This window comes from Acartia tonsa, chromosome 2 (assembly GCF_053477335.1).
Source record: "Acartia tonsa isolate MP-2025a chromosome 2, ASM5347733v1, whole genome shotgun sequence".
NCBI classification, from domain to species: Eukaryota; Metazoa; Arthropoda; class Copepoda; order Calanoida; family Acartiidae; genus Acartia; species Acartia tonsa.
In genome coordinates, this window is record NC_137261.1 from 42315457 (window position 1) to 42341938 (window position 26482).

The 26482-nt window shown below is 31.5% G+C and overlaps 1 protein-coding gene across 2 annotated transcripts; it reads right to left on the reverse strand.

Annotated features, from left to right (window-relative positions):
* LOC145311901 (igLON family member 5-like) lies at positions 1-26482 on the reverse strand. Of its 2 annotated transcripts, XM_080150934.1 has the most exons (17): positions 26394-26482; positions 25629-25735; positions 21284-21354; positions 20184-20313; positions 19059-19150; positions 18184-18269; positions 7599-7655; positions 7145-7216; positions 6794-6849; positions 6231-6300; positions 5690-5786; positions 4925-5001; positions 4469-4507; positions 3914-4034; positions 3459-3513; positions 2945-3021; positions 1-2260 (listed from the first exon to the last, which is right to left on the reverse strand). In XM_080150934.1, the coding sequence occupies exons 1-17, from the start codon at positions 26476-26478 to the stop codon at positions 2161-2163; spliced, it is 1392 nt and encodes a 463-aa protein (XP_080007060.1). In that variant the 5' UTR covers positions 26479-26482; the 3' UTR covers positions 1-2160. The 2 variants fall into 2 exon arrangements, with proteins under 2 accessions (XP_080007060.1, XP_080007062.1); XM_080150936.1 differs by lacking the exon at positions 4469-4507.

Consider the following 26482-nt stretch of genomic DNA (forward strand, 5'->3'; position numbering starts at 1 on the left):
TAAGTTATGATTTATTAGATTTGGATACCTTGTATTATAATTAAGGGTAAAGGTTGTCTGATAAAATATACATATTTACACATTAATATACACCAACTAGTCAAAATATTTATAATAAAACAAGGATGACAACATCCATAAAAGCAAAGCACTGAAACGGTAGGACAAACGGACATTAAGTGTCAGAACTGAATAATCAGAATATAAATGTATCAGAGTCGAAGCAAAATTGTAAGTAAAGTTGTTGAAAAACTGCTTGATACAGGATAATGTTTATGAACATACTTACATTTTTAGGACTTGATTATAAAGTTGCTTCGCTTATAACATTATACTTTGTTGTCCCAGGAATCAACATACCAAAAATCAGATCAATCGGATGATTAGATCACATAAAAATTTGTTAATAAAAAAGTAAAGAATCAACATGTTTAAAATTGACGTAAGGACTTTCTGGTAACGATTATAGAGTTGCTTCTCTTTCTTACTCGTACCTAACTCTTATAGGAATTATCATGCAAAGTTTGAAATCGATAAGATAAACATGCCTAAATTAACGAAAAGAGCTATCCGTTACGTACGGAAGGACGTACAGACTTACCCTAATTATAGAAAAGCTTCGTTTTTAAAAATGAACGGGAATTTGAAGTTATCAAAATAGCTAACATTACGATCATTTTGAACTTAACAAAGCATTTGGTACTTTTTTAGTATGAACAACATCATTATTTTCCGCGCGATATGGCTTCGAAACTGATTAGTATCCGCTGGATTAGAACCGGTTCTCAGCCATACTGAAAAATCATGAATACCAAAGTAATTAACTATTATTAGAAAAAGAAAAATATAGGAAGACTAACAAATTATAGATATTTTAGGTTATAACAGCAATAACACTTTTTTTCATTATATAAAATTATTGGGCTAAAAGCATTAAAATTATGATGCCAATCGAGTAAAAACAAAGAGTGAACAATAATATTCATAGCATAGGGATTTGAATGGAACGAAAATAAATCTTTTATTATAAACCAAGAATTCAAAATATTAACATATTAACAAAGGGTTCTAATAAAACCAAAGAATAAAATAAAAGTTGATTTAGTGGCGAGCACAGGTTTTTGCCATGGGAAAAGGGAAGACCTTGCCGTTTTCTTGTTTTAGGAGGGTGTTGACACCCCTTGCTCACATCTAGGGTTGTATGTTGTTTATATTATATATTTCTATAAATCACATAATTAAAAATTTCGATTAAGATTATTACAAAATCTGAATTTTACATAATAAATAAACATGAAATTGAGCAAATACATTTGTCTATGCGTGTTCCATAAATCTTCGTTACCCACACTCTGTATCTTAGCATGTTGTGACCGTTAATGGTCTTTGTTAAAAAGTTAATTATTAATAATATATTCTTCAATCTTAATCAAAATCTTTAAATAAAAGTTTTACATTATTGAAAGCTCCAATATACAAGTTTTATAAAGGGATATTTATTACCATAGAAAACTATAGAATGTATACAACAGCTGAAAACTAAAATAAAACTTTAGGCTTACAAAGTGAAGTGCTGAAAACAAAATTTGCTAAATTTAATATTTTTCCAATATGTTAAAAATACTGTTTATTCTATTAGTTACCAAGTTACTATAGAATTCAAATAAGTAAGTTTTCCGCCATGTTGAGTCAAGTACAATTATCTACCTGACTAAGATCTATAGTTATCTATGGTTTACATAAACTATTTCTTTTCTTCATGAATTTAACACTACAACATTAGGGTTTATACATGTTATTCTTACATGTTTAATATATGACCCTGTTTAAATGATTATTTGAATTTAAAAGTAGAGCAACACTAACATTTTAAAACTAATTCCTTCTGTTGTATATGATTACAAAGCAATGCAGTAAGACGGTAATAATATAAACCTGAAGCTAAGGTCTCTAAAATTACAAAACTGATTAGGGAAAGTTTCTTTTGATTAATATTATGCTATTTTAAGGCATAAGTCACATTAGGTTAGAGGTATTTTATCATATGTCTTAGGTTTATGATGAGTAAAAGAAATGTGTAATTCATTTATGCATAGTTAAACTGATATGTTAGATTGTTTGCTAAATGTATTGCTCTACTGTAAAATAAATAACAAAGTCTTAATAAAAATTTCTTACACATAAATAGGGTAATAATAAGAAAAAAGTGGAGCTTATTTTGCCACTTTTGTTACCAATTTGTTGCCAGGGTATTTCAAACCTAAAAATAAAAAAAATAAATCTGTTAACAATATAATAAGTTGTGTAGAGTTATTAAATCACAAGATTTTCTTTATTATTTCTAAGACATTGTTTGAAAATCTATAAATAATTTATAGATAAGTCTTTAAAATAACTTTTTGTCCATAATGTATGTATATACAGGTTGGGGCAAATAAGACCGGACAAATTCAAACTTATAAACAAATGAACATAAAATCGTCAATTTTAAAGATTTTATTGAATTTTAAAATCTGGCAAGCAAAATAGGTATATGACTATTAGATTATTCAATAAAATCGCTGCCAGCCTCAATCACCGCCTTCACCCGCCCCCTGAACCGCCCACAGGCCCTGTCTTATTTATGTATCTAACAGTATCCACAGCAAGTTGCATAACTCTACCTCATCTACAGATGGGCTGAGATCCGATTTAGTGGGCCCTAGTTGAGAATACAGATTATTCCACTGGCGCATTTTGAATCTGCCTTGTTGAACATAATCGCGGCCAGCTCGGAGTACGAGCCCATCTTCGTCCAAAGATTTTTTTGTGCTTAAAGGTAATTACCTAAGCTTTTTATAGTGGGGTCAAACGTCCTGATTGGTCAAGTAGTTTTGGCCGTTTAAAGTTTGTCTGGTCTTATTTGCCCCACCCTGTATATATATTTTGTGAAATATAATATTACCTGTTTAAATTTGTTTGAGTAGTAATCTCTGCGTGTGTTGACTCTGATGAATAGATTATGTCTATTTGCTCGTGATTCTAAACATTTAAAATTTGCAAGTTATATTTGCAAGAGGAACTGAAATATATTTTTTTTAACTTTTTGTTTCATGTGAGTGATAATGTGTAAAAAGTACAAACTTTGAATTACATTAATTTCAAAATCTACATTTATTGTCATAAATTTAAAATTTTCATCCATTCAAAGCTGATATGAAATTCACTAAACCCTTAATATTCCCAATACTATGGATCATGCGGTTAATGACAAAAAGATCATATAAACAAGGCTGAGATTATATTGTTGCTCTGCTTTCTAAATCGTATCTTACTATTACAGAAATTCTAACGTGCCTAAATTAACGTTAAAGGCTATCCTTTACGGACGGAAAAACCGATCCTAATTACAGAAAAGCTTCGTTTTTAAAAACTCTGTTAATCAATTTTCAAAAATAGTTTTATAACTTAATTACTACCTCATAACTTATAAGTTGATTTTGATCCTTAAAATCCTCTTCAAATTGTTCATTCCTTGAAAAATAAATAACTTTAGTAACACAAGAAGTTAAAAGTGCATTTGAACAAGACCGAAAACGGTCAGCATTGTTGATGGTGAAGTGTAAAATAAGTTAAAAATACAATGATCCAGAGAGAGAGAGAGAGAGAGTACAATGGGCTGTTTATTACATTAGTCCCCAATTTTTAATAATAACGTTTTCTTAACAACCTTGGGGACTTTAGTGAATTTTGATTAGTTTTAATTAAGTTCAAACGTTCAAACCACTAATTTTAATCTACAGATGGGGTGATTTTGTGTATCTACATTAATTTATCGGTCATTGTATTATACCTTTGGATACCTGTCAAGGCGTTGCTACAAAAGACCAACTAGGCGTTGCTTTTGGGCATAATTTACATATTTGTTGCTCACCTGCCATGGTTTTTACTTTTCTGTCTGCGCCTCTTTTTCATTTTTGTCGTGGCGTCAGTTGTAAAAAATTCTTCTTCATCAAAATAATCAATTATGGTCGGGCTCAGCTCTATCCTTGTTTCTAAAACATTTTTGGGATCTTGTAAAGAAAATGAAGTAGTGGGCTTCGTCGTATTTTCAAAGTTGCTTTTCTCCTCTTTCTAGCCTCTGCAGGGGCCCTACCCTAACCTAAAATAACCTAATCAAAAGCTACTGTAAAAAAAACGACGATACCCGCTACTTCGTTTTCTTTCCATGATTCAAAAGATATCTTTAAAAAAGGATGATTATGAATAATGAAATCTAGTAGTGGCTAAATTATAGTTATTTTCATAATAGGTTATTATAATTCCAAGAATTAAAATTTAGGTGCTTTCCCTCAAAGTGCCTATTAAGCTCTACCCCCCCCCCACCCCTTTTCAAAATAAGGAAGGGGGGTTCTATGCTCGACTAGGCACTTTGAGGGAAACCGCCAAAGTTTTTGATACAGAATAAAAAATACAATACAAATTGTACCGTAAGAATCTGATGTATTTTCCAACATAAGCTGCGAAACTAGAAAATTAGATTTTTATTTTTCCTTATTCAATAATAATTTCAAAGCTTAAAAATTTATTATTCTATGCAATCTAATACAAAAATAATATGCCTTCTTTTTCTTTTACAAATCGAGTAGCTAAGCGCCCCCCCCCCCTAACATCCCTCATACTTTTAAAATAAATTGAAAATAAGGGGGGGGGTGGTTTCTTGCAGGGTTAATGCCTGAGTACCTAATATAACCTAAACTTCTCTGTCCAAAGCAATAAAAAAAGAAACCCCCCCCCCAAAAAAAAACCCTTATTTTCAATTTATTTCAAAATATCTATCTTCATAAGCTTCCACTTGAAAAAAATAAACATTATACCTCTGAGATATTTTTAAAATGACATAAAAACATATTTTTAATAAAAAGTTTAAAAGCTAAATTGTTACCATGAAGTTGAACTCTTGCTTCGGCTTCTCCGAGGCTATTTCTAGCCTTGCAGGCATAATTTCCAAAATCTTTTCCCCTACAAAAAATAGGATTATTTTATTGTCTAATTATTCTATATTTCTAACGTGTGACTCTTGTGTGACGAGTAGCGCATCCGCTTTTTGTCGGGAAATTGATAGGTTCGAATCTCAGCCCGATAATGCGTCTTAATTAAAGACGTTTTAAGGTTCCTACTGGATGCTGTGAGTATTGGTTTAAAAAATATGACGTAACAAAAAAAATTAGCCAATGAGAGGCCGTTATTGACCAATGGCGGCATGCGTAGTGGACTCTCATTGGCTAATTTTATTTGTTACGTCATATTTTTTAAACCAATACTCACAGCATCTTCCTACTGCTCCTATGTAAGATGCGCGACATGCAAATAGTTAGAGGTTAGGGTATACATTGACCCAAAAAAAAGTGCAACCCATTAACAGTTAAGACTTCCAAACAAAGGAAGTGCAATCAAATGGTTGGTTGTTGAAAACAAACATTTGACTGTGAAATATACTGGTAACTAAAGTTTTAAAAACACGTTCTTATTTCGATGGTCAAAACTTTAGAGACTTGCAACTTGATTGTTTGGTACATATTAGAGTTTAAAATTTTTCTCTAATAATTCTAATCATTAAAAGGGTTTATTTTCTATAGTCTTATCCCTTAAATTCCTGAAGATGTAAAAGATAATTATGATACAACAAATAGATAGATAAATAACTTACTTGGCTTCAATAGTAAGAAACATTTTCATTGTGTAAGGATTCAAAGTTTCTTCCTTAGTTTTAAATCTTCCCCCTGATAATATATTTACTTCCTCTCCTAAATAGATAGTTTGAAAATCAGATTACAGTATTGTTCAGTTCAATATATAATAATTATTTATTCTAGTAAACAGGTTTCCGCGTATAGTTAAATTAGAAAGACTAATTCCAGTTTTGTTTCCGAGTTTGGATGAGAACCGGTTCTAATACAGTGGATATCTATCAGTTTCGAAGCCATACTGGAAAAGGAATTCAAAACCTATTTACCTTTTGACTATCCTTTTATATAAAGTATTAAAATATATTCTTTAGTTACGGATCCTGCTAACCGCTGAACCGATATGATTCTCCTTTACAGTGATGTTACTTACAGGTCCACGGAGGATATATAACTGTTTTGAGGGAGGGTATCTCCACTTTCTCAAGAGATATCGTCCCTAAAAAAGTTATCCTCCCCCTCAACCCCCCCCCCCCACAAAATATCACTAATGTTTATATTTACCTGTGGGAAGTATTTTTGACCAGAAGTTTATTGGTTTAGGAGATGCTTGCACGGTACACTCAAGATATACCTAAAAAAGTTTACAATTACAATTTTTTTAATTAGTAGGCTTCTGTAAAAAATCTAAGCAAGTCATCTTTTTACTCTTTATAAAAACATTTTTAGAGACATTAGCCATATTTTGATGTCTACAATATGCCAAATTTTGATTTCTGAAAATATTTATTGACCACTTACACCTTCTGTAGGCCCTAAGAGGGTTACATACAACTCTCCAGGAGATTTTTTCATGGGTGATGTATTTTGTTAAAAAAAGTTTTCATATATTTAATGAATAAATGTATATGAATAGATGTACAACCCAGACAACTACTTGGTTCCAGTGCAGTGGTGTGCTTTTTGCTCTTTTGTAGCGACTTGGATGTGTTAATTTTTCCGACGCTGTTGTATGGCAATCAAAGACCTAATTGAAAGTTGGCACTGGGTCCCCACCCCGCTAGCATAAAGTTATTTTACACCTGTGGCATCTATTCTATTATTTAAATTCTTGACATAAAATATACCTTAGTTCCGACTCTTGCACTGACTACGTGATGGGTTACATCTACCGTTGGATGAACTAAACAAATGGGGAGCTTTAACACAAATACGGACAAAGTGATTTAAAAAGCAGATGTTAAACAGGCATAAATAAATAAATCACGGAACCTTTAACACCTATGTAATTTTTTTTAATATTTATATTTTGTAGCATGACTGTCAGACCGTCGGACGAAATAAATTTAAAGGGAATCTTCACAAAAAACACCTCTTGAATAGCAGCCGAGAAAATCACATTTTCCCTATAGGTTTACCGACAGATGGACGGACAGACAAAATGAATTATAGAGTAGCTTCACTACTAAAAAGCTTACAATGTACATGAAGCATAATTCTTTTAGAAACAGGACTTGGAACTCCATTATTTGCAATGCACAAATAAGCACCTAAAATTAAAAAAGAAAATATAATAAACTATTAATGCGTCGGCTTAGTGTCAGTGTATTGCATTAGCATCTTAACCACACTGTGTCGTAATACTAAAGTCGTAACTATGTTGCCTACTGCTGCTATATCATGTGCATGACATCAGTTGTAATAGCATGGAAATTGCATTGGCCTATAAACAGGTGCAACTTATTAACTAGCTAATTATTGACATAATTATCCTTGTGACGTACTTACCAGCATCTCCTCTGGTTAATCTTGTTGTTGCTGCGCTACTTATGTACATAATTATCCTTGTGACGTACTTACCAGCATCTCCTCTAGTTAATCTTGTTGTTGCTGCGCTACTTATGTACATAATTATCCTTGTGACGTACTTACCTGCATCTCCTCTAGTTAATCTTGTCAACGACAGCTCACTCCCTTCAACACTTGACACTGTTAAAAAGATATAATTAATTTAGCATTTAACCCTTTACAGTCGGGCCCCTTGCCGCACCTTAATCGGTCGGGGGGAGGGGGGGAGGAGGGGGGGAGGAGGGGGGGAGGAGGGGGGGAGGAGGGGGGCGTTCAACGCCCCCCTATTATCTCAGTTTCTATTAGAGCTAGAGGGCTATTTGTTTTTGTGCAAGTCACCTGTTTGATAATGAATTTCCGACCTTTTATAAGTCTTCACCCTTTTATTTAACAACCTTGTTTTTAGGTCTTTTTTTACTTAGACATTTCAAACGGCTGTAATTTTCTTATTTTTGAAGCTAAAAGAACAATTTTTTTCCAGAAAATGTTTATCTTTATGTAAATCTTACATTAGAAATATCAAAATATAAATATCAGCGGCCGCAGCTGTACTTGGCAGCTGCCAGCCGCCGCAGTCAGCGGTCGGCGAGAAAACGGCGGCGGATCTTTATGAAATTTTAATACGTTATGTAGACATGTAAGAAAAGCTTAAGTTTAAAATTTGAAGTCTGTAAGTCAAAAATTGAGACCACAGGAGCCTTTTAAAGACCTGGAGACCTTGAGGATTAGGACCTGCAGGATCAGACCTGGAACCTGAAAGTGATTTGAACACCTGTATTTCATAAAAGGATGTACTACTAGAGGATATTTTAGTATTTTGGTATGATAAAATGCTTTGTTTTAGTAAAAAAAAATATTTTTGCTCTTTACCTGGATGACCCTGCCAAGTTTGCTGGCATCCTGTGCCCGCCAGGATGGAGATATTCCAAAAATTTCAACTCTCAGTTATGTATCATACCCATACTTAAAAAGTCACGCAGTTTGGGATCTTTACCTTTCACAAACAGAAAATGAGATAGAAAAAACCGGAGGGGGTGACGTTCAACGCCCCCCCCCCCCGACCGTTAAGGGTTAAAAACGAAGATTTTCTTATTTTAGAGTCGGTCTGTCCATACTTTTACACTTATTAGGTAAAAATTAAAAAGCGTAGCAACTCTATAATAATATGCAGAAAGAAATAAACCTTATTGATTTTTTCTTTTGACAACAATTTCTCGGAAATGACTGTTTTTTCCCATATGTGTTTTGGGATTTATCGATAGATGATATATTTGTCCCTAACTAAAATTTGAATTCCAAAAATATAACTGTGAATTTGTGTCTTTTTTAAAAAAGACTTTTATCCAAAGAAAAGTATATTTAGTTGACTATACTTCAATACAAAAATTTATTACATTTTCAAGTTTTGTGATCTGAATCCTGTAAAATCCCTTGAATTGTTTATTGTACCACTTATAAACCCAGGCAAACTTTTATTTTAGATTTAAGAAGTGCAGTTATTGTATGATTAGTGAACGTACGATTGACGGAACCAAACAGACGCGTTAGTAAAATAGCTCAATTGGATAATTTATTTTACTAGGCTTCATGCTTGTTCTTTTTCCTAGAGCTGCACTAAAAATGGACAAAAATGTTATTGTTAAAACTTGTTTATTTTCTAACTAACCTAAAACAGAAGCAGCTTATAAAGCCTAATAAAAATACAATACAAATGACCAATGATAGGCCAGTATAGCATTACAATTACAATGTATACTGCCTGTCATTGGTCATTGGTATTGTATGACGTATTTTTTATTAGTCACTATAAGTGCTACCCTAAGATATAGTGGGGTTGACGATGATCCTAAATAGGTTGAAGGGATATTGATTTGAATCATCTTATTTTATCGGAACTAGATGTTTACAATTCTGCTTCATGTTTTCATTTGTATACAAATTTTATGCAAATTTAATGCTCGAGACAAATAAGTTCTAGAATTTTCAAAATAAATAGATCAGCGCCAATTGACAATTTTCGTCAAATTCGTTAGGGGTGGGGGGGGGGGGGTAAATACCACTTTTCCCCAATTCCCCTTGAGCATCCTTGGAAGGGCAAAACACTGAATAAACCATTCCAGGAAAATCTAAGCTTCACTGAAAATGCAGTACTCAATAAATTAATTCTATAAAAATAAGTTGTTAAAGATGCAAGCTCTTATGGAAATATTCAAAATAAAGAAGGTTAATTTAACACAGTAATTTTAAGCTAACCAAATTTATGCCTCATTTTAATTTTGGCAATTAAAAAATCGTTAACAAAAACCTTTGATACTAAAATTTTCTTCTGCTCTAGTATCTTGTATGATGGGAAGAATACTAAATTAGATTTTAAATCAAACACGTTGCTAAAGTCAAGCTGATAATATAATCATTACAATATTATATTTTACTTTCCAATTTTACACCCATTTTTTAAAAAATATACTGGATTAGAACCGGTTCTTAGTCACACTGAAAAATAGAGTATAGCACCGTATTAAAGACAATTTTCCATGAAAATTAACATGAAACTCATAAAACTGAGGTGGAATCTTTAAAAAAATTTGCCCCAATAATCGCTTAGTGGGGCAAAATTGTTTTCGTGAAAAATCCTCCAAAATCACATAAAAAATCTACAAAAATTAAATAAAATCTTATAACCCTTCTATGATTTTGTTTAATTTTTGTAGATTTTCAATGTGATTTTGTTGGATTTTTCACGAAAACAATTTTGCCCCACTAAGCGATTAGTGGGGCAAATTTTTTTTAAGAATCCACCTCTGGTTAGAATTGAATCCGTAGAAATCTGTCCAGAATACGATGCGTTAAATAACTATTGTGCCATTTATATATCCCCGAATCTTTACTATAAAGCTAAATTGAGAAGGGCAATTATTACCTCACTTACTCAGGAAAACACAATTTTATATGGATAAATTTTATGTGGATAAATTACCCCCATAATATTGATGGCTTTTTACCGCAGCATAGAATATTGTTTACTCTAATAAATAGTAAATACCTGTTCTTAAAACAGGGTAGCACAAAAATAAGAATAAAGTGCAAAATCAATCATAATGTATTTGTTTTAGTTTATTAAAAAATACCATATGTCTTTCTTTAAAAAGGCTTTAAAGTGTTTTCAAATCACAAATAGCATGTAAGTTTAATATATATTTTTTAAAAACTAATAAAAACTATAAGGGCTCGGCGATCTTAGAGGAACTAACAATTAAAACTTTTAAAAACCAGCTAGTTGTCTTAACCTAAACCTAAAAACTAATAAAAAGCAAAAATTTTTGATGACGGTGTTTATAAAAGGGTAGGTTTTTAATAAAGAATTTAGTTATTTACAATTGATCAATTGTTTCATATTAAATACATTTATTCTACATTTTATTTTGTATAAATTTTGCGACACCCTGTATCCCCATTTTCACTCCATCTCTTTGACACATGAAGGTATAATTTATAATATTAAATGTCTCTCTTACTTTGCGATGGAAAATATTAATATTATTGATGAAAACATATGAAGTGGTGTTGTTTTTAAAAAATATCATAATGATCCAAAAAAGGTATTGAATATATTATTAGTATGTCAGCCTTAACTGAACATAAAAAGTACAAATTTATTTGGGTTTAAACATTTTGTTAATATAAAACAATTGATGACATCTTTTAATAAATATTATAATGTTCAAATAAAGAATTGAATATATTAAGCCAAATGATAATTATAAAATGCAAATCTATTTTTTTCAAAAGATTTTTTTATCATAAAACAATTGAAATTTGTCTTCTGTATTGTTTATCAATGATGACAACAGCCATAAAAACAAACCTCTGAAACGGTGGACAAATAAACATCAACAAAGTTTTAAGTAAATTTGTTGCAGAGGATATTCTTACTTTTTAGATCTTGATTATATACATGCTATTGCTTAAAGTTAAAAATCAACATGTTTAATTAAACGTACGGACATTCTGATAACGGTTATAGAATAGCTATGCTTTCTAACTATTACAAATCACTATGCCAAGTTTGAAATCCATGAGACAATTCTAACATGCCTAATTTAACAATAAAAGAGCTATACATTACAGACGGACCTACCCTTATTATAGAAAAGCTTCGCTTTTAAAAATACCTCTACTGCAGTCTACAGAAATAGGTAATTTAATTTTAATCTATTTTTGTTTATGAATTTTTAAAAATTCGTCAACTAATAACGAACTTTAAGTCATTTTACGTAATTGTCTTTTTTAGAAGAATTGTGGTCGTATTTGTCCTGGTTGTAGAGTAGCTTCGCTACAAAATATCAAAGAAAAGTAAGGGTAACTTTTCTTCCAAGTCTGCTACTTGTTGAGGTTCTATATCTAAGAAATGAAATATAATTTGTAAGAGTGAGAAGTGAGTGTGGTTGAATTAATCTCAATATCTTACAACATTCAAATGTCCCCCTTCTCCCCACCTAGACCATTTTTTTTCAAAATAGAAAGAAAAAGCATATCATAAAAAAGAGTTATTATTAAAACATAAAACAAGGACGACAGCATACATAAGTAACAAAGCTAAGAATTAAAAAAAAATTTTAAGCAAATTCTACCAAAAGATTTCGCTTCCTGCTGGACTGATATGACTCTCCTTCTCAGAGTATATTATTATAGGTAATGGATGAGTTTTTTCCTATTTTTGGGAAGGGTAGCACCTTTTCATCCCCCTTTAAATCTGTTTAAAAAGTTTAAATAAAAATTTGAGATGGTCGCTTTTCACTCCCTCAATCCCTTTGCCACTAAGGGTGTACTTGAATTTAAAGACAAGGGTAATTTTATGTATCTGAGTAAGTCAGATTTTATTTACATAAAAATTATTTTCACAACTCCCTATTTAAACCAGAAGGAAAATGATATCTCAGTACCTCGTACAAACTATTATCTAAAAACTTTGTCTTTCCATTGTTCAACCAGGGAAAGAGGCTTATCTAAAACATTAGTGCAGTTCACGGTAAAATGATTCTGGGATCGATTGTCTACAAAAATCGATGAACTTAAAAGGTTGCTATCTGCAAAATGGCTGAATCTATACATTAAATTTAATTGCCATAAGAAGGACTACAAATTATCGGGAATAGCCATTACTTAATAACGCACATAAATGCGCAAAAAACGACTTATCTTACGCGTGTTTTTTTCCAGTCAAGCTTTCCCTGAGCATAATTGGATCTGGGCTATTACAGATTATTTATCGGCCTTCTCAAGCAACTAATAACGATAATAACATGTACGTTAAGCCGTTCGTCAGTAGCCTTTAAAATTCATAGATTTTTTGAAGATAACCGTTCCCAGGAACATTTTAACGTGAATTTAATGTCACTGAATACATGTTCCTTTCACTGTTGTTGAACTGAGAGAGAGTTAGAAGATAATAACAAGAGAAAACCTTACTTCTAGTTACAACCATAGGATCATACCAGCGGATACGCCCCTAGAGAAAAACACTTTTTTTAAAATTTAGATTTCAAAAAAAGTTATAAAAAAATTGGGGGGGGGGGGGCGATCACAACAACTCAGTTTTTTATTTGAGTTTTTTTTTGGAGGGGGGATTTCTTCTAGGTGCGATTTCTCTTAAAGGGGTGGTGATACCCTTCCCAAAATAGTTATAAACCTTTCCATGACCTATGAAAAGCTACCATGTTAAGGAGAACCCGATCGGTTCAGTGGTAAGCGAGATCCTTCGGTACAGACAAACAGAAGGATCTCTTAAAACAAGGATGATTATGTTAAATTGAATTTAAAATTTTTTTAATGAATCCAACAATGTTTGGTCCTTAATTAGTTTGTATTTTATTGCTTCACCAAGTCTTACCATTACTAGGCTCTAAAGAATTGCTTTGCTCGTTTGATCTTCTAAACTTTTGTAAATAAAACATCATTACACCCTTTTCAAATTGATTTTTTTGACTTGTAGAATCTTTCCTTTGTCGTCATTATTACAACATATAGTAAGTTAATAGTTTTAATGTCATTATCGGTCGATATTAAGTTAACGAATTTGATGAATTTTTAAATGATAGTTCTAAATAATTCATTATAGGTTTAAAAAGAGAAGTAAGTAGGTTCATAACGTTCATAACTTAGATGAATATTGTCATCATTGTTAAAATTTCATATGGAAATCTATTTAATGATGTCAACCAATGATATTAAAAATAGGAATATTGTCAGGGAGGAAGGGAGGGGACCATGGGCAATTAATTAAATCTAAGAATGGCCATGAAAACCAGATTTATCGAGAAAATCTAAAGAAAATTGTAAAGTGTACAGGGTCATATAAATTAGAAAACTAAAAGTGAGAAAGAGTTCCAAGAAAAAAAAAACATCCACTTATAAATTATGTGAACAGTACATCATAATCACTAGAAAAATCGCTCTTTGGAACTTCTTCATCCCATCTCCGATATCATTAACTTCCAACAAAATTCAAAAAACACAAAGGGTTCTTAGATTGTTTATTACACAAATATCACAGTAGAGTTTCTAGACATAAAATAACATTTTCTTGGAAATAAATATTCCTAGAACCATCCGAAATAATTTTATACTATATAAATGTTTTGTCTGCTGGAAAATGTGTTAATTATTTTTTTACTTTTTTCTGCTAGATTCATAACATATTTCGCGGCAATTATGCTCTAGTACCCAAAGTCCCCAAATTCAGCCTAAATACTTCTCAAACACTTTAAGCTGGTACTCAAGGTTTGAGACCCTAAAATATTGAATATTCGATCCATTGTCCCCTCCCTTTCTCCTCCCTGAAATTGTACAATGACCTATTTATTATGTTACACTATGACAAATAACAGTATTGTTCAAAACATTAGGAAAATATTATATTATTCGAGGAGGGAATGACGAAAATTTTTTTATTGTCCATTCTTCTAAATATTCCGAATGCCAAAAAGGGAGTAATAAATTTTTTGTCCCTTTTGGGAACATAAGTGAATTTTGATAGGTTGGTTTATTAAGTTGAATGTCCATACATTTCAACCACTAACTGTAATCTACAGAAGAGGTAATTATTTGTATCATCATTGGGTATGCACATCCTTTTATCGGCCATTGTCTTATCCCCTTAGATCTCTGAATAATCATAGAAAATCATTAAAAGTTAAAATATGCTGTTAATTACTAAAAAATATAAATCTAAAATATTAAAAAAGTCTGAAAGTACGCATTAATGGAAAAACGTTTTTCTAATTCTATAAAAATTAAACCTTTTCATTGATTCCATAGTATTGTATAATGATATGGGCAATATCCATACGTACAATTTACTTTTAGTATATTTTAACCCAGTGTCATGTGAATAAAATGGTCCTAGGACAAACGGAGGAGTGACAAATGTCGGAGTGGACACTTAACATAACCCAACCTATTTTTAACCAAAGTACAGGTTTTTTAATTGCCTAATCTCTGCGGGGGGCTTATTTGTACATTCATTTCTTGCTTTTGTCCCGAAACCATTAAAATTAAATAAATTTAGGACCAATTCTATGAAAAGCTCTCCTGAAAAAAACTTAATATGGCTGTATAAATCTTAGTTGTTAGACAGACAGACAAATAGACAAACACCTTACAGCTTAATATTTTCCTGTACTGTGATGTTTCTTTTATGTCCCTGGGGTGTTTGTTTTATATCTATTTTTGGTAAGGAAACTCCTCCTCTAGGGGCGTTGCTGCAATTAAACCATATAATGAATTTTTTTTGAAATTTTTGTTTGAGTACGATTTCTTACTTTTTAGTAAAGAATATATGTGATGTCCGTTTGGGCGGGTGACAAAAAGCAGATTGGGTAAGTGTTGAGAACTGTGAATTTGGAAAGAAATAGTGAGAATACGTGCATAGAATTTTTCTAGTAACAGACGTAGAAATATTAGATTCAGCTGGATTTAGTAGCAAAGATTTTAGAAAACATTTTCCAGTATGGCTTCGAAACCGATAAATATCCGCTGGTCATACTGAAAAATCATGTATATCAACGTATTATAAACTACTTCCTAAGAATATTATTAAAATAAAAATCCTTAAAGGTTTTAATCTTATATTTTTTTATTTTAATACCATTAGAATATCTTTAAACATGGACACTTTAATATAATGCTATATAAATAGTCGACATAAATGATAGCAAAATGCTATTTAATTGACATAAATCAATAAATTTAACTTCATAATGAAACTATTTTTAACAGCGCGAGCGCATGGCACGCGGCTACTCTATAATTGCTCTAATATATCAACCTAGAGAGCACGGGGAAAGTCTGAGAAGTGAGTATAGTCGAACAGTTGATAAATAACGTCCCATTTCATTTTCTAATTTGGACGACTTGAATTTTTCCTTACAAGCATATAACAAGTTGTGTTACTTTGAATGAAAGAAAATATTAACTAAATATAATGGTTTGGTGCTATTTTGATTAATAAAACAACACCTAAGTTTCACATCCCCCTGACGATAAAATAACACCCCCATTGTAGTTTCTAATACATCACCCTACAACACCTCCATTTTGTTTTAATGGAGAAGTCAAAAATAGTGATGGGGGTGCGCGAAGCGCAACCTATTGGCGAAACCCTGTTCACGCCACTAATTTGATACATTATCTAAGAAAGACAACAAGGCTAAAGAAAGCAGAATGATAAAAAAAAGGGGTATTGGGGATTTTAAAAAATAAAAGACAAATTGACTTTAAGATTATGACAAACGGATAAACAGTATTTCAGATTTTTGGGGTAGCACTTCTAGAATCCTCAAAATGAACTTCCTTATTGAAAAGCATGATTTTACTTCTCCTCAACATTCACCAGACATTTATTTAATGTGTATGGGACCCAAGGATTTATCATGTTGAAGTACAGACACCGGACTTAAAATTATCAAAAATATTTTCTTAGGTTCACCTCAAAGGACAGGAATAACGATTTAAAAGAGTTAAAAACATTAGTACATTTTAAAAGATATTTGTTTTCTGCTTATTTGATTTTTTGTTGTAATTTATGAAAATGTCGATCTAAAAAGCTGCAAGGTTTTAAATGAAAGATTTTTTTTATCCCCCAAATGTATATATATATTGTGTGTGTGTGTGTGTGTGTGTGTGTGTGTGTGAGTTTGTAAGTTATATTGATACTTAGTGGCAATGTTCAATGTTTTAGGGTAAGTGCATTCTTCTTATAAAAAGTTTTACAATAAACCAGCAAGTTTTTTTTAAGATTCAGCGATTATCAAATCTAATGTTTAAAAAATATGCTTTAAAGTCATAATTAATTATTATTGTTTTGGCCTAAATTAAGGTATTATAGACATAATCTAAATAGTCTTATAAACAATTTATTTTTATTAGTTTTGATTTATTGGTACTTCACGAGCGTAAACATGCGTTTTCAATATTAGATGACTTTGAATGATGTAGAACCATAAACAAATGTTTTATTATAGCCTTTTTTACCAGTTCCAAACAGTTAATACCGATCCTAAAATGAATATTATTTTGTGCACTTCTAAATCCTCCAAAATCTTATTATTTAAAGTTGATTAATATTAGTTTGATTGTATGGACATTCATCTAAAAGTTTGGGGATACTACTCAGAACCATTTTAGTAATGTGTCTGTGTACAATAAATTCAGATAAAATTGGATACCCTCTATTAATAGATATTATAATATATAAAATTCTTCCAGCCAATACATATTAGAACAATCGGATAATAATATCACATAAACATTTGTTTTAAAAAAAGCTAAAAGTAAACATGTTTAAAATGAACGTACGGACATTCTGGTAACGATTATATAGTTGCTTCGTTTTTAAATCGTACCAAACTACTACAGGAATCACCAAACAAAGTTTGAAATCGATAGGACAATTCTAACATGTCAAAATTAACGAAAAAAGCTACGCTTTTCGAAAAACCGACCCTAATTATAGAAGAGCTTCGCTTTTAAAAATTCCAATAACAGATAAATATTCGTAGTTATGGAGACAACGGCCTTAAAAACCACGGGCAAAGACTCACTTAGTACAGTACTTACATAATACAGACTTTACAATGGCTGTACGAACATAGTCTAGTTAAAAAATCTTTGTACCATCTCTCAAAGCTAAAAATATTCACCTCTATGAATAGTGCCTGTACCATCTATCAAAACAAAAAATATTCACCTCTATGAATAGTGCCTGCACCATCTCTCAAAACTAAAAATATTCACCTCTATGAATAGTGCCTGTGCCATCTCTCAAAACTAAAAATATTCACCTCTATGAATAGTGCCTGTGCCATCTCTCAAAACTAAAAATATTCACCTCTATGAATAGTGCCTGTACCATATCTCTAAACTAAAAATATTCACCTCTATGAATAGTGCCTGTACCATCTCTCAAAACTAAAAATATTCACCTCTATGAATAGTCCCTGTACCATCACTCAAAACTAAAAATATTCACCTCTATGAATAGTCCCTGTACCAACTCTCAAAACTAAAAATGTTCACCTCTATGAATAGTCCCTGTACCATCTCTCAAAACTAAAAATATTCACCTCTATGAATAGTGCCTGTACCATCTCTCAAAACTAAAAATATTCACCTCTATGAATAGTGCCTGTACCATCTCTCAAAACAATATTTTGTTTGTCTTCTCTCTTCCATATTATTGTGGGTTCAGGATAACCTCTAAAACAATGAGGACAGTTATGTCCAAAAGTAGCGCAGTAATAGCAACTTTAGATTTTTCGTCAGTTTGTATATTTATTTAATAAAAAAAGATTTCGACTTTTAGAAAGTAATATATCCCCCTATGTAAGACATACTTTTTAGGTTCCATTACAAACGCAGGAGTCCCAAATGTCGGAGAGTTAAAATATTAATTTGGTTCAGAATTTCTATACAAATTAGGGGTAGGTTAAGATATGAATGTACAAATAAGCCCCCCGCAGTGGTTAGACATTTAAAAAACCTGATTTTTGTAGATCGCCCATAAATTTATCTTTTTGTACAGTTATATAATAGCTGTCCTACTAAAGAATATTTTTATGTTTTTGATTCCATGTATTGTGAATAATATTTTTACTTTTTTTGTCAATTCTAATGAAATTGGAGCATATATTCATAATAATAACATTAGATGGTTAACATTAACTTGGGACAAGCTCTTGTAGTATATATACAATAGTAATAATCAACCCAACTATTTACTGTAACTGCAACCCACTGTCCAAACTGTTGCGCCTGTTTGTGAAACAACACATTGTATTTCCATATCCCATTCCAACATAGCAGGTAAATTTTAATGTCTTTAAATATGTCACACTTCTAGCTATCATTGAATCCCATCATACTTAAAGAATATTCATTATTTGAATAAAAAAATATTATTGTGATATATTCTTTTATCATAAGAGAATAATTTATCAGCCATTATCTTATCCCTTTAGATCTCTGACTTGGTGTAAATGAATTCACCTTGCAACACACATAAGGTTGACATTAGCACTCTCCATGGTGATGGTATCATTTGAGGTCTCATTGTACAATATGTCAGGTGCCTCTACAACCTGAGAATTATAAATATACAGTATCGAGTTTGATTTATTAATCAAGAGTTTGGTGCTCTCCCTCAAACCTATTTCTAAACCACTGAGTCCCGGCCATGACTTGTTTTATGTTTGTTTGGATTGAAGAAAAAATGTAAATTAGATTAGATTGGATTAGATTTTATTTTGACACACAAAGAAAGATAAATTAGCAAATAGTAAAATTATATGTACAATTTTAATCCCTTACGGTAGGCACAAAATAAACTTACTACACATAAATGCCCCTATATCTAGCCTTAAATAATACAAATGATGTCGTGGCATAACAAACTTGATCCAATTCAGATTTACTAAAAAAATTGTAGAGAACATATCAAAAAGAGAAGGGTGAAGAGAGTAAAGCGATAAACCAACAAAACAAAAAGTAAGAGAGAGAGAGAGAGAAAGAGTGAGAGAGATAGATAGATAGAGAGAGAGGGCAAAATAAAAGAAATGGAATAATATAATAAGTTATTTTTTTTGTTTATAATTACTGTTTGTTAGTGTTTATTTTTTGAGGGGGGGGGGGGGGGGTGCGGTGGGGCTTGTCGAAATGGGGGTGGGTTTCAACCTTGTAAGGAGGTGTAAACATCTCCCCAATGCTTAAAAATATGAACTTATAAGGTTTTCCAAAAAAGAGATGGATATAAAAGAAACGGAAAGGGAAATAAGAGAAGAATGTACATAAAAATAGCAAAGTCTAATTATTACAAGAAAAGAATTTTAAATGTACAGCAGCTCTACATCTCAATTCTTCCCTCTAATATCCTAGTATATAAAGTAGTACGGTTTTCTTTGTCTGAAGCTTAAGATCTCAATATCTACTGAACTGATAGAATTATCTTTTTTTTACAGGGGTCCTATAATGGTTTTAAGCTATTTCGTTTTTAGATTTAAGTCTCGCGATAGTTTTAGGTTATTTTTTTGTGCCATCTATACACCTTTGAATACAGAGCCCCTAGATGCTAGGAGCACAGCTTCTAGTATTTAATAAGGGGTTATTATTTCTTACCTCTAACATGCCGATTTGGCTGACCATCGGCTCGGTGTTGATTTGACACATGTAGTGACCGCTGTCATTTCTCTTGACCGCTTGGATATGAAGTTGCCAAGTGTTATGACCATTGTGACTAACTGACATCCTACAAATATAAAAAATAAGGATGGCAACATCTATAAGTAGAGACGTGGATGATCAAACAATCAAAGAAAATCACGAAACTTAAAAAAAATTAAGTATATATGTTGATGTAGGATTGGAAACAAACAGACGGACAAAACAAGGTATAAACTATAAACTATAAACAGCTAAGAAAATCACATTACTCCCATAGCGTTATGGATTGACGGATGGACATACAGACAAATAAAATTATATTATAGCTGTGCTACTAAAAATTGTAATTCGGAAAAAAATATAACGTCCTATACTTATTTTACCCTTTTCTGTGCCTAAGCATTACTTTATAGATATCTAAAGAGTAATCAAATTAATTTTTAAATGCTTTTGGCTGTTGAGACATTTCAATGTTTTTTAAAAAAGAATTAAATCTTATTTAAAATAAAAAGCAACAAAAAAGTAGAATGTGTATAAAATTGAAGATACTATGCAATGCACCTGAATCTAACTTTTTTTATGTAAATTTGTTGAAACTTTTTTTAACACTTACATTTTATGTATATAAATATATATACATCTGTTTCAATATATGTGCAATATTTTTCTTTATTTTAGTAAGGTACAAAAATAGAAGCTAATATGCTCTCTAAGGACAGTACAACAATTAAAATAAACCTATCAGAATTTCAAGCTTTGAAAATTTACTTGCAATGTTTTTAATAGGACCTGAGGAGTTTATTTTACCCATCTTTATCTTTGGATCATCTTTGCTGAGTCATACCCTTATCCTCTAGGTACTTTTCGATGTATGTAAAGTTGGAGAGCGGGTGGGGATGTTTGTTGAAACTAAAAATAAAAATGGGACGGGATCAGCTTCCCCCCCCCCCCTCCACTTCAAGTGCACCTAGAGATCTCTTGGGCGTAGCCGTTAGTAATATAAAAAAGAAAAAGACAAAATATAAAGAACTGCAAAACTATAAAATGGTTTTTACCTCTGATTGTTGGTGACCATATGATTGTGAATCGCCAGAATTGCTTTAGAATCTGATCTGAGCCATGCTACCTAGAATAACATGGAATTTTATACCTCCTTTGCAATAATATTATCTCCAGTTAAACATAGAACATTGTTAACTATGTCATTACTAAAATAGTTTTATATGGTAGATATAATATTCTAGTAGCTACGCTGAATGATGTTCATGATATGTACTTCAGAAGAAAAAAAATGTATACTAGTAGTACACAACTAATGGAACTAAGTGTCGATGCAACATAGTGATTATTGAATTGTTATTTTTTTTTTTACAAATATCATTGATTTTTATCATAATTAATGATGAGAATCACGCTTAACACGAGAAGAAAAGCCCTAAAGGGTAGGGGCTTAGTATTTGTTAAATACAAAATATAATTCTTTATTTACTTAGAATTAACCTTTTTTCATTTATTTGGCATAGTGTTGACTTTCTAGCCACAAGATTGATGCAAATATCAAGAAAATATCCACGGATTCAGATTTGGTTTCTCATAAAAATGGAATTCCCCATTGATGTTTTTTTGCCGTCTTTGAAATATATTTTAGGAAATCAAAAATACATTTCTAGCAACCACTGAGACCTATACCTACGATGTACTCGTCTAGGCTTTTCTAGCGATTACTTAACCTAACCTAATCGGGATCCGCAAACTTTTCTGCCGGTCTAAATTAAAATTATTGGGAAAACATGTATGTTAGCTGCTGCAGCTGTAAATAACCTTAGGGGTGGAAAGTTTCGCAGTTTTAGAGTAGTGTGGATGCAGAACAATTAAGTTTTGCAGCTGATTTGAAAAACACAGCTGCTGCCGAACCCCGAAAATTGTACAAAAAAAACTATTTATCAAATTATTTGTTCCTGTCACTGATAATGTTTCTCTGGGTCATTCCAAGATTAAAATATATATAAATAGTACATTCCAGGGATCTAAAGGGATGAGAAAATGGCCGATAAATTGTTGTACATCCGCAATGATAATACACAAACTTATCCCGCAATTAGTGGTCGAAATGTCTATACCCTCAACTAAATGAAAAAACATGATATACGGCTAATTATTTTTGTTTAGATTCCAAAACAATGAGCATCAAGTTTATATGACTTGAACCGTTTGTCTATCGGCCATACTACAAAAGACATGTAATACATAATAAGAGCATATAAGAGGTTAACTCATAAACAAAATATGAATTTTTTATATTTATTCAGGCATAACAAATTGTTCCGAGCATGTTTTCTCTCTTCAGATGTCAATGTAGCACCTTTTAACTTTAAGGGTTTTGGATTTGCATTTTCCAAAAAATGATTTTTTTTCACAAAAATACAAAACATCTACTCTTTTTCCACTTTGTCCGTTACTTCATCTATGATTTTTTTGTGCTATGCTTCTTATGGATGTTTTCATCCTTGTTTACCTTAACTCACTTTTACAGTATACCCGTTGTGTATAACGTTATCGGGAAATGTAATTAATTATCTTTTTTATAATGCAAACTCCATATTTTTTTTGTTAAAATAAGCCTACTCTATAACTAACTCTGTCAGTATGTCCGATTTTTATTCTCAAATACTCCAAGAAAATATAATGTAGCATAATATAGAATCTAAAACTAGAGTGTGAAAAAAAACATTTTGTTATGAAACTTTGTCTTTCAAAATAATGAGGAAAAGGGATGGAGATTCTGAGATTTTAACTATATTAACCAGTATTATCATCTTGAAAGTCCCAAAATAATTCAGTCCTTATTTTATTATCCCATCTAATGTTTTATTCTAAACCTCTAATAATACATAACAACCCTAGAATTTATACACTAACAATATATGATTACCTAGAATATATGTCCCCTCTAATAATAACGAACAACCCTAGAATTAATACAAAATAATGTATGATTGACTATAATATATGTCTCTATCGCCTCTAGTAATAATGAACAACCCTAGAATTAATACACAAACAATGATTACCTAGAATATATGTCTCTATCGCCTCTAGTAATAATGAACAACCCTAGAATTAATACACAAACAATGATTACCTAGAATATATGTCTCTATTCCCTCAAGTAATAAAGAACAACCCTAGAATAAATACACAAACAATGATTACCTAGAATATATGTCTCTATCCCCACTAGTAATAATGAACAACCCTAGAATAAATAGACAAACAATGATTACCTAGAATATATGTCTCTATCCCCTCTAGTAATAAAGAACAACAATAGAATTAGTACACAATGATTACCTAGAATATATGTCTCTAGCCCCTCTAGTAAAAAATAACAACCCTAGAATTAATACACAAACAATGATTACCTAGAATATATGTCTCTATCCCCTCTAGTAATAACAACACTAGAATTAATGCACAAATAATGATTAACTAGAATATATTAGAGTTGGGCCGGATATTTTTTTGGCCGGATACCGGATACCGGATATCCGGCCAACGCCAACGTATAAGAGGTAGAGGGCTATAACTGAGATACTTTCGAAATTTGGATATGACACATAACTGAGAGTTGAAATTTTTTTTATACCTCCTTCCTGGCGGGCACAGGATGCCAGCAAATCTGGTAAGGTCATTCAGGTAAAAAGTAAAACTATTTTTTTACTTAAACAAAGCATTTTATGTTATCTAATACTAAAATATCCCATAGTCGTACATCCTCATATAATATAATATAGGTATTCAAGTCGATTTCAGGTTCCAGGTAAAATCCTGCAAGTCCTGAACCTCCAGGTCTCCAGAAATCTTTCAACGGTTCCTGTACCACAATTTTTTACTTGAAGATTTCAAATTTTTTATATATCTTCATGGCATATTACAATTTCATAAAATCCGTTGCCGTTTACCTGCCAACCGTCGGTTTGCGGCTGGCAGCTGTCAAGTACTGCTGCCACCGCCAAAACTTATGTTTTGAGATTTCTAATATAAACAAAAAACATAAAGATAAACATATTCAGAAAAAATTGTTCTTTTAGCTTCAATAATAAGAAAATTACAGCCATTTAAGATTTAAAAAAAAACAGAGATTTTTGTTGAAAAATATAAAAGATTATATAGCCGGATATCCGGCCGGATAGTTTCAATATCCGGTATCCGGCCGGATATTGAAAATGGCCGGATATCCGGCCACACCGGATATCCGGACCAACCCTAGAATATATGTCTCTATCCCCTCTAGTAATAAATAAAACCTTAGAATTAATACACAATAATACATGATTACCTAGAAAATATGTCTCTATCCCTTCAAGTAATAAATAACAACCTTAGAATCAATAGACAAACAATAATTACCTAGAATATATGTCTCTATCGCCTCTAGTAATAAATAACAACCTTAGAATTAATACAAAAACAATGATTAACTAGAATATATGTCTCTATTCCCTCTAGTAATAAAGAACAACAATAGAATTAGTACACAATGATTACCTGGAATATATGTCTCTATCTCCACTAGTATAAATACAAACCCTAGAATGAATACACAAACAATGATTACCTAGAATATATATCTCTATCCCCTCTAGTAATAAATAACAACCCTAGAATCAATACACAAACAATGATTACCTAGAATATATGTCTCTATCCCCTCTAGTAATAAATAACAACCCTAGAATTAATACACAAACAATGATTACCTAGAATATATATCTCTATCCCCTCTAGTAATAAATAACAACCCTAGAATTAATACACAAACAATGATTACTTAGAATATATGTCTCTAGCCCCTGTAGTAATAAAGAACAACCCTAGAATTTCAATACAACTTTCATCATATCAAATTTTATCTCATTTCCTTGTTCTACAATCTAGCGATGCATTCAAAATAACAAATTCTTTACAAAATATTTGTCACAATACATTTTTCGAAACTAATAATTAATGTATTTTTCATGTCATATTTTTTCCCCCTTTGTTTTATAGATTTATTTGTGATTTAGCATCGAATCTATTATATAATAATTACATCAATACATATGTATAAGTTATATTCAAAAATATAAATTTTAATAATTTAATAGTATTATGTAAAGAATCACCCAACAGAAAACCAGTTGTTTGATTGTACAATCTTTTTTCAGAAAGTCCTAACTGTGCATACTTATGAGTTGTACCTGTTCATCTTACTATAGTTTTCATACACATTACATATAGTTCCGATAGGTACTATTCTTTAACGTCTTCAGTATGACATGTTGGTGTTTAGACTTAAAACCCGATAGAAAGCCGACATTTCACCACTTGCGCTAGTGCCGCGTGTTGTGTTGATATTACCTTGTGTCCTTGTAGTTTATTGACAACACAGGTGAAGGTTGCATCTCTGCCAGCTGCCACTGTTATATTATCTATGGGGTAGATAAATTCTGGGCCACTGCTTTCAACTATATAAAAAATTAACTTTAAAAAATTATGGATATTTCAGATGCAAATAATATTTTAACATTATCAGGAAGGTAGTTTACAATGCCAGATTAATCCATCCTTCTTTTCAACATAAAAATTAATGAAATAACGTTATCGTCGCTAATACTACACCTCTAGGGGCTTCATATACATACTGACATTCTGTTGCTTGGTATATAGGACTACTAAAAGACAAAATTATTTTTAAAAGCGAGGCTAAGTTGTATGTCTGACTGTCTGATTTGTGACGCTTTACATTTATGGATGTTTGCATTCTTGCTATATGAAGAAACAGGAATAAAAAAGTCATTTAAAGCGGGGACATATTAGCTGATTAATACACTTGTCCTCAAAGTTTTATAATAACAATTCTTATTTGTTGGCTTAACAACTTTGGTGACTTATTGAACTTTGATTAGTTGGTTCATTAAGTTGAGCGTCCAAACATTTCAACCACTAGTTGTAATCTATGTAATCTACAGAAGGGTTAATTTTGTGTAAATTCATTGGGGATGTAGTAGTACATCAATTTATTGGCTATTGTCTTATACATTTAGATTCCTCTATTTAAAAAGATGACGTACTAACGAATATACAATGACTATAGAGTAGCTAGGCTACTAATAATATGTAAACCTGGTGTAATTATTCCAGAAAGTAGGATTATGACTCCACATGATATTATTGTCACACAATTAGTCTCAACACCCCCTGCCCACATTTTT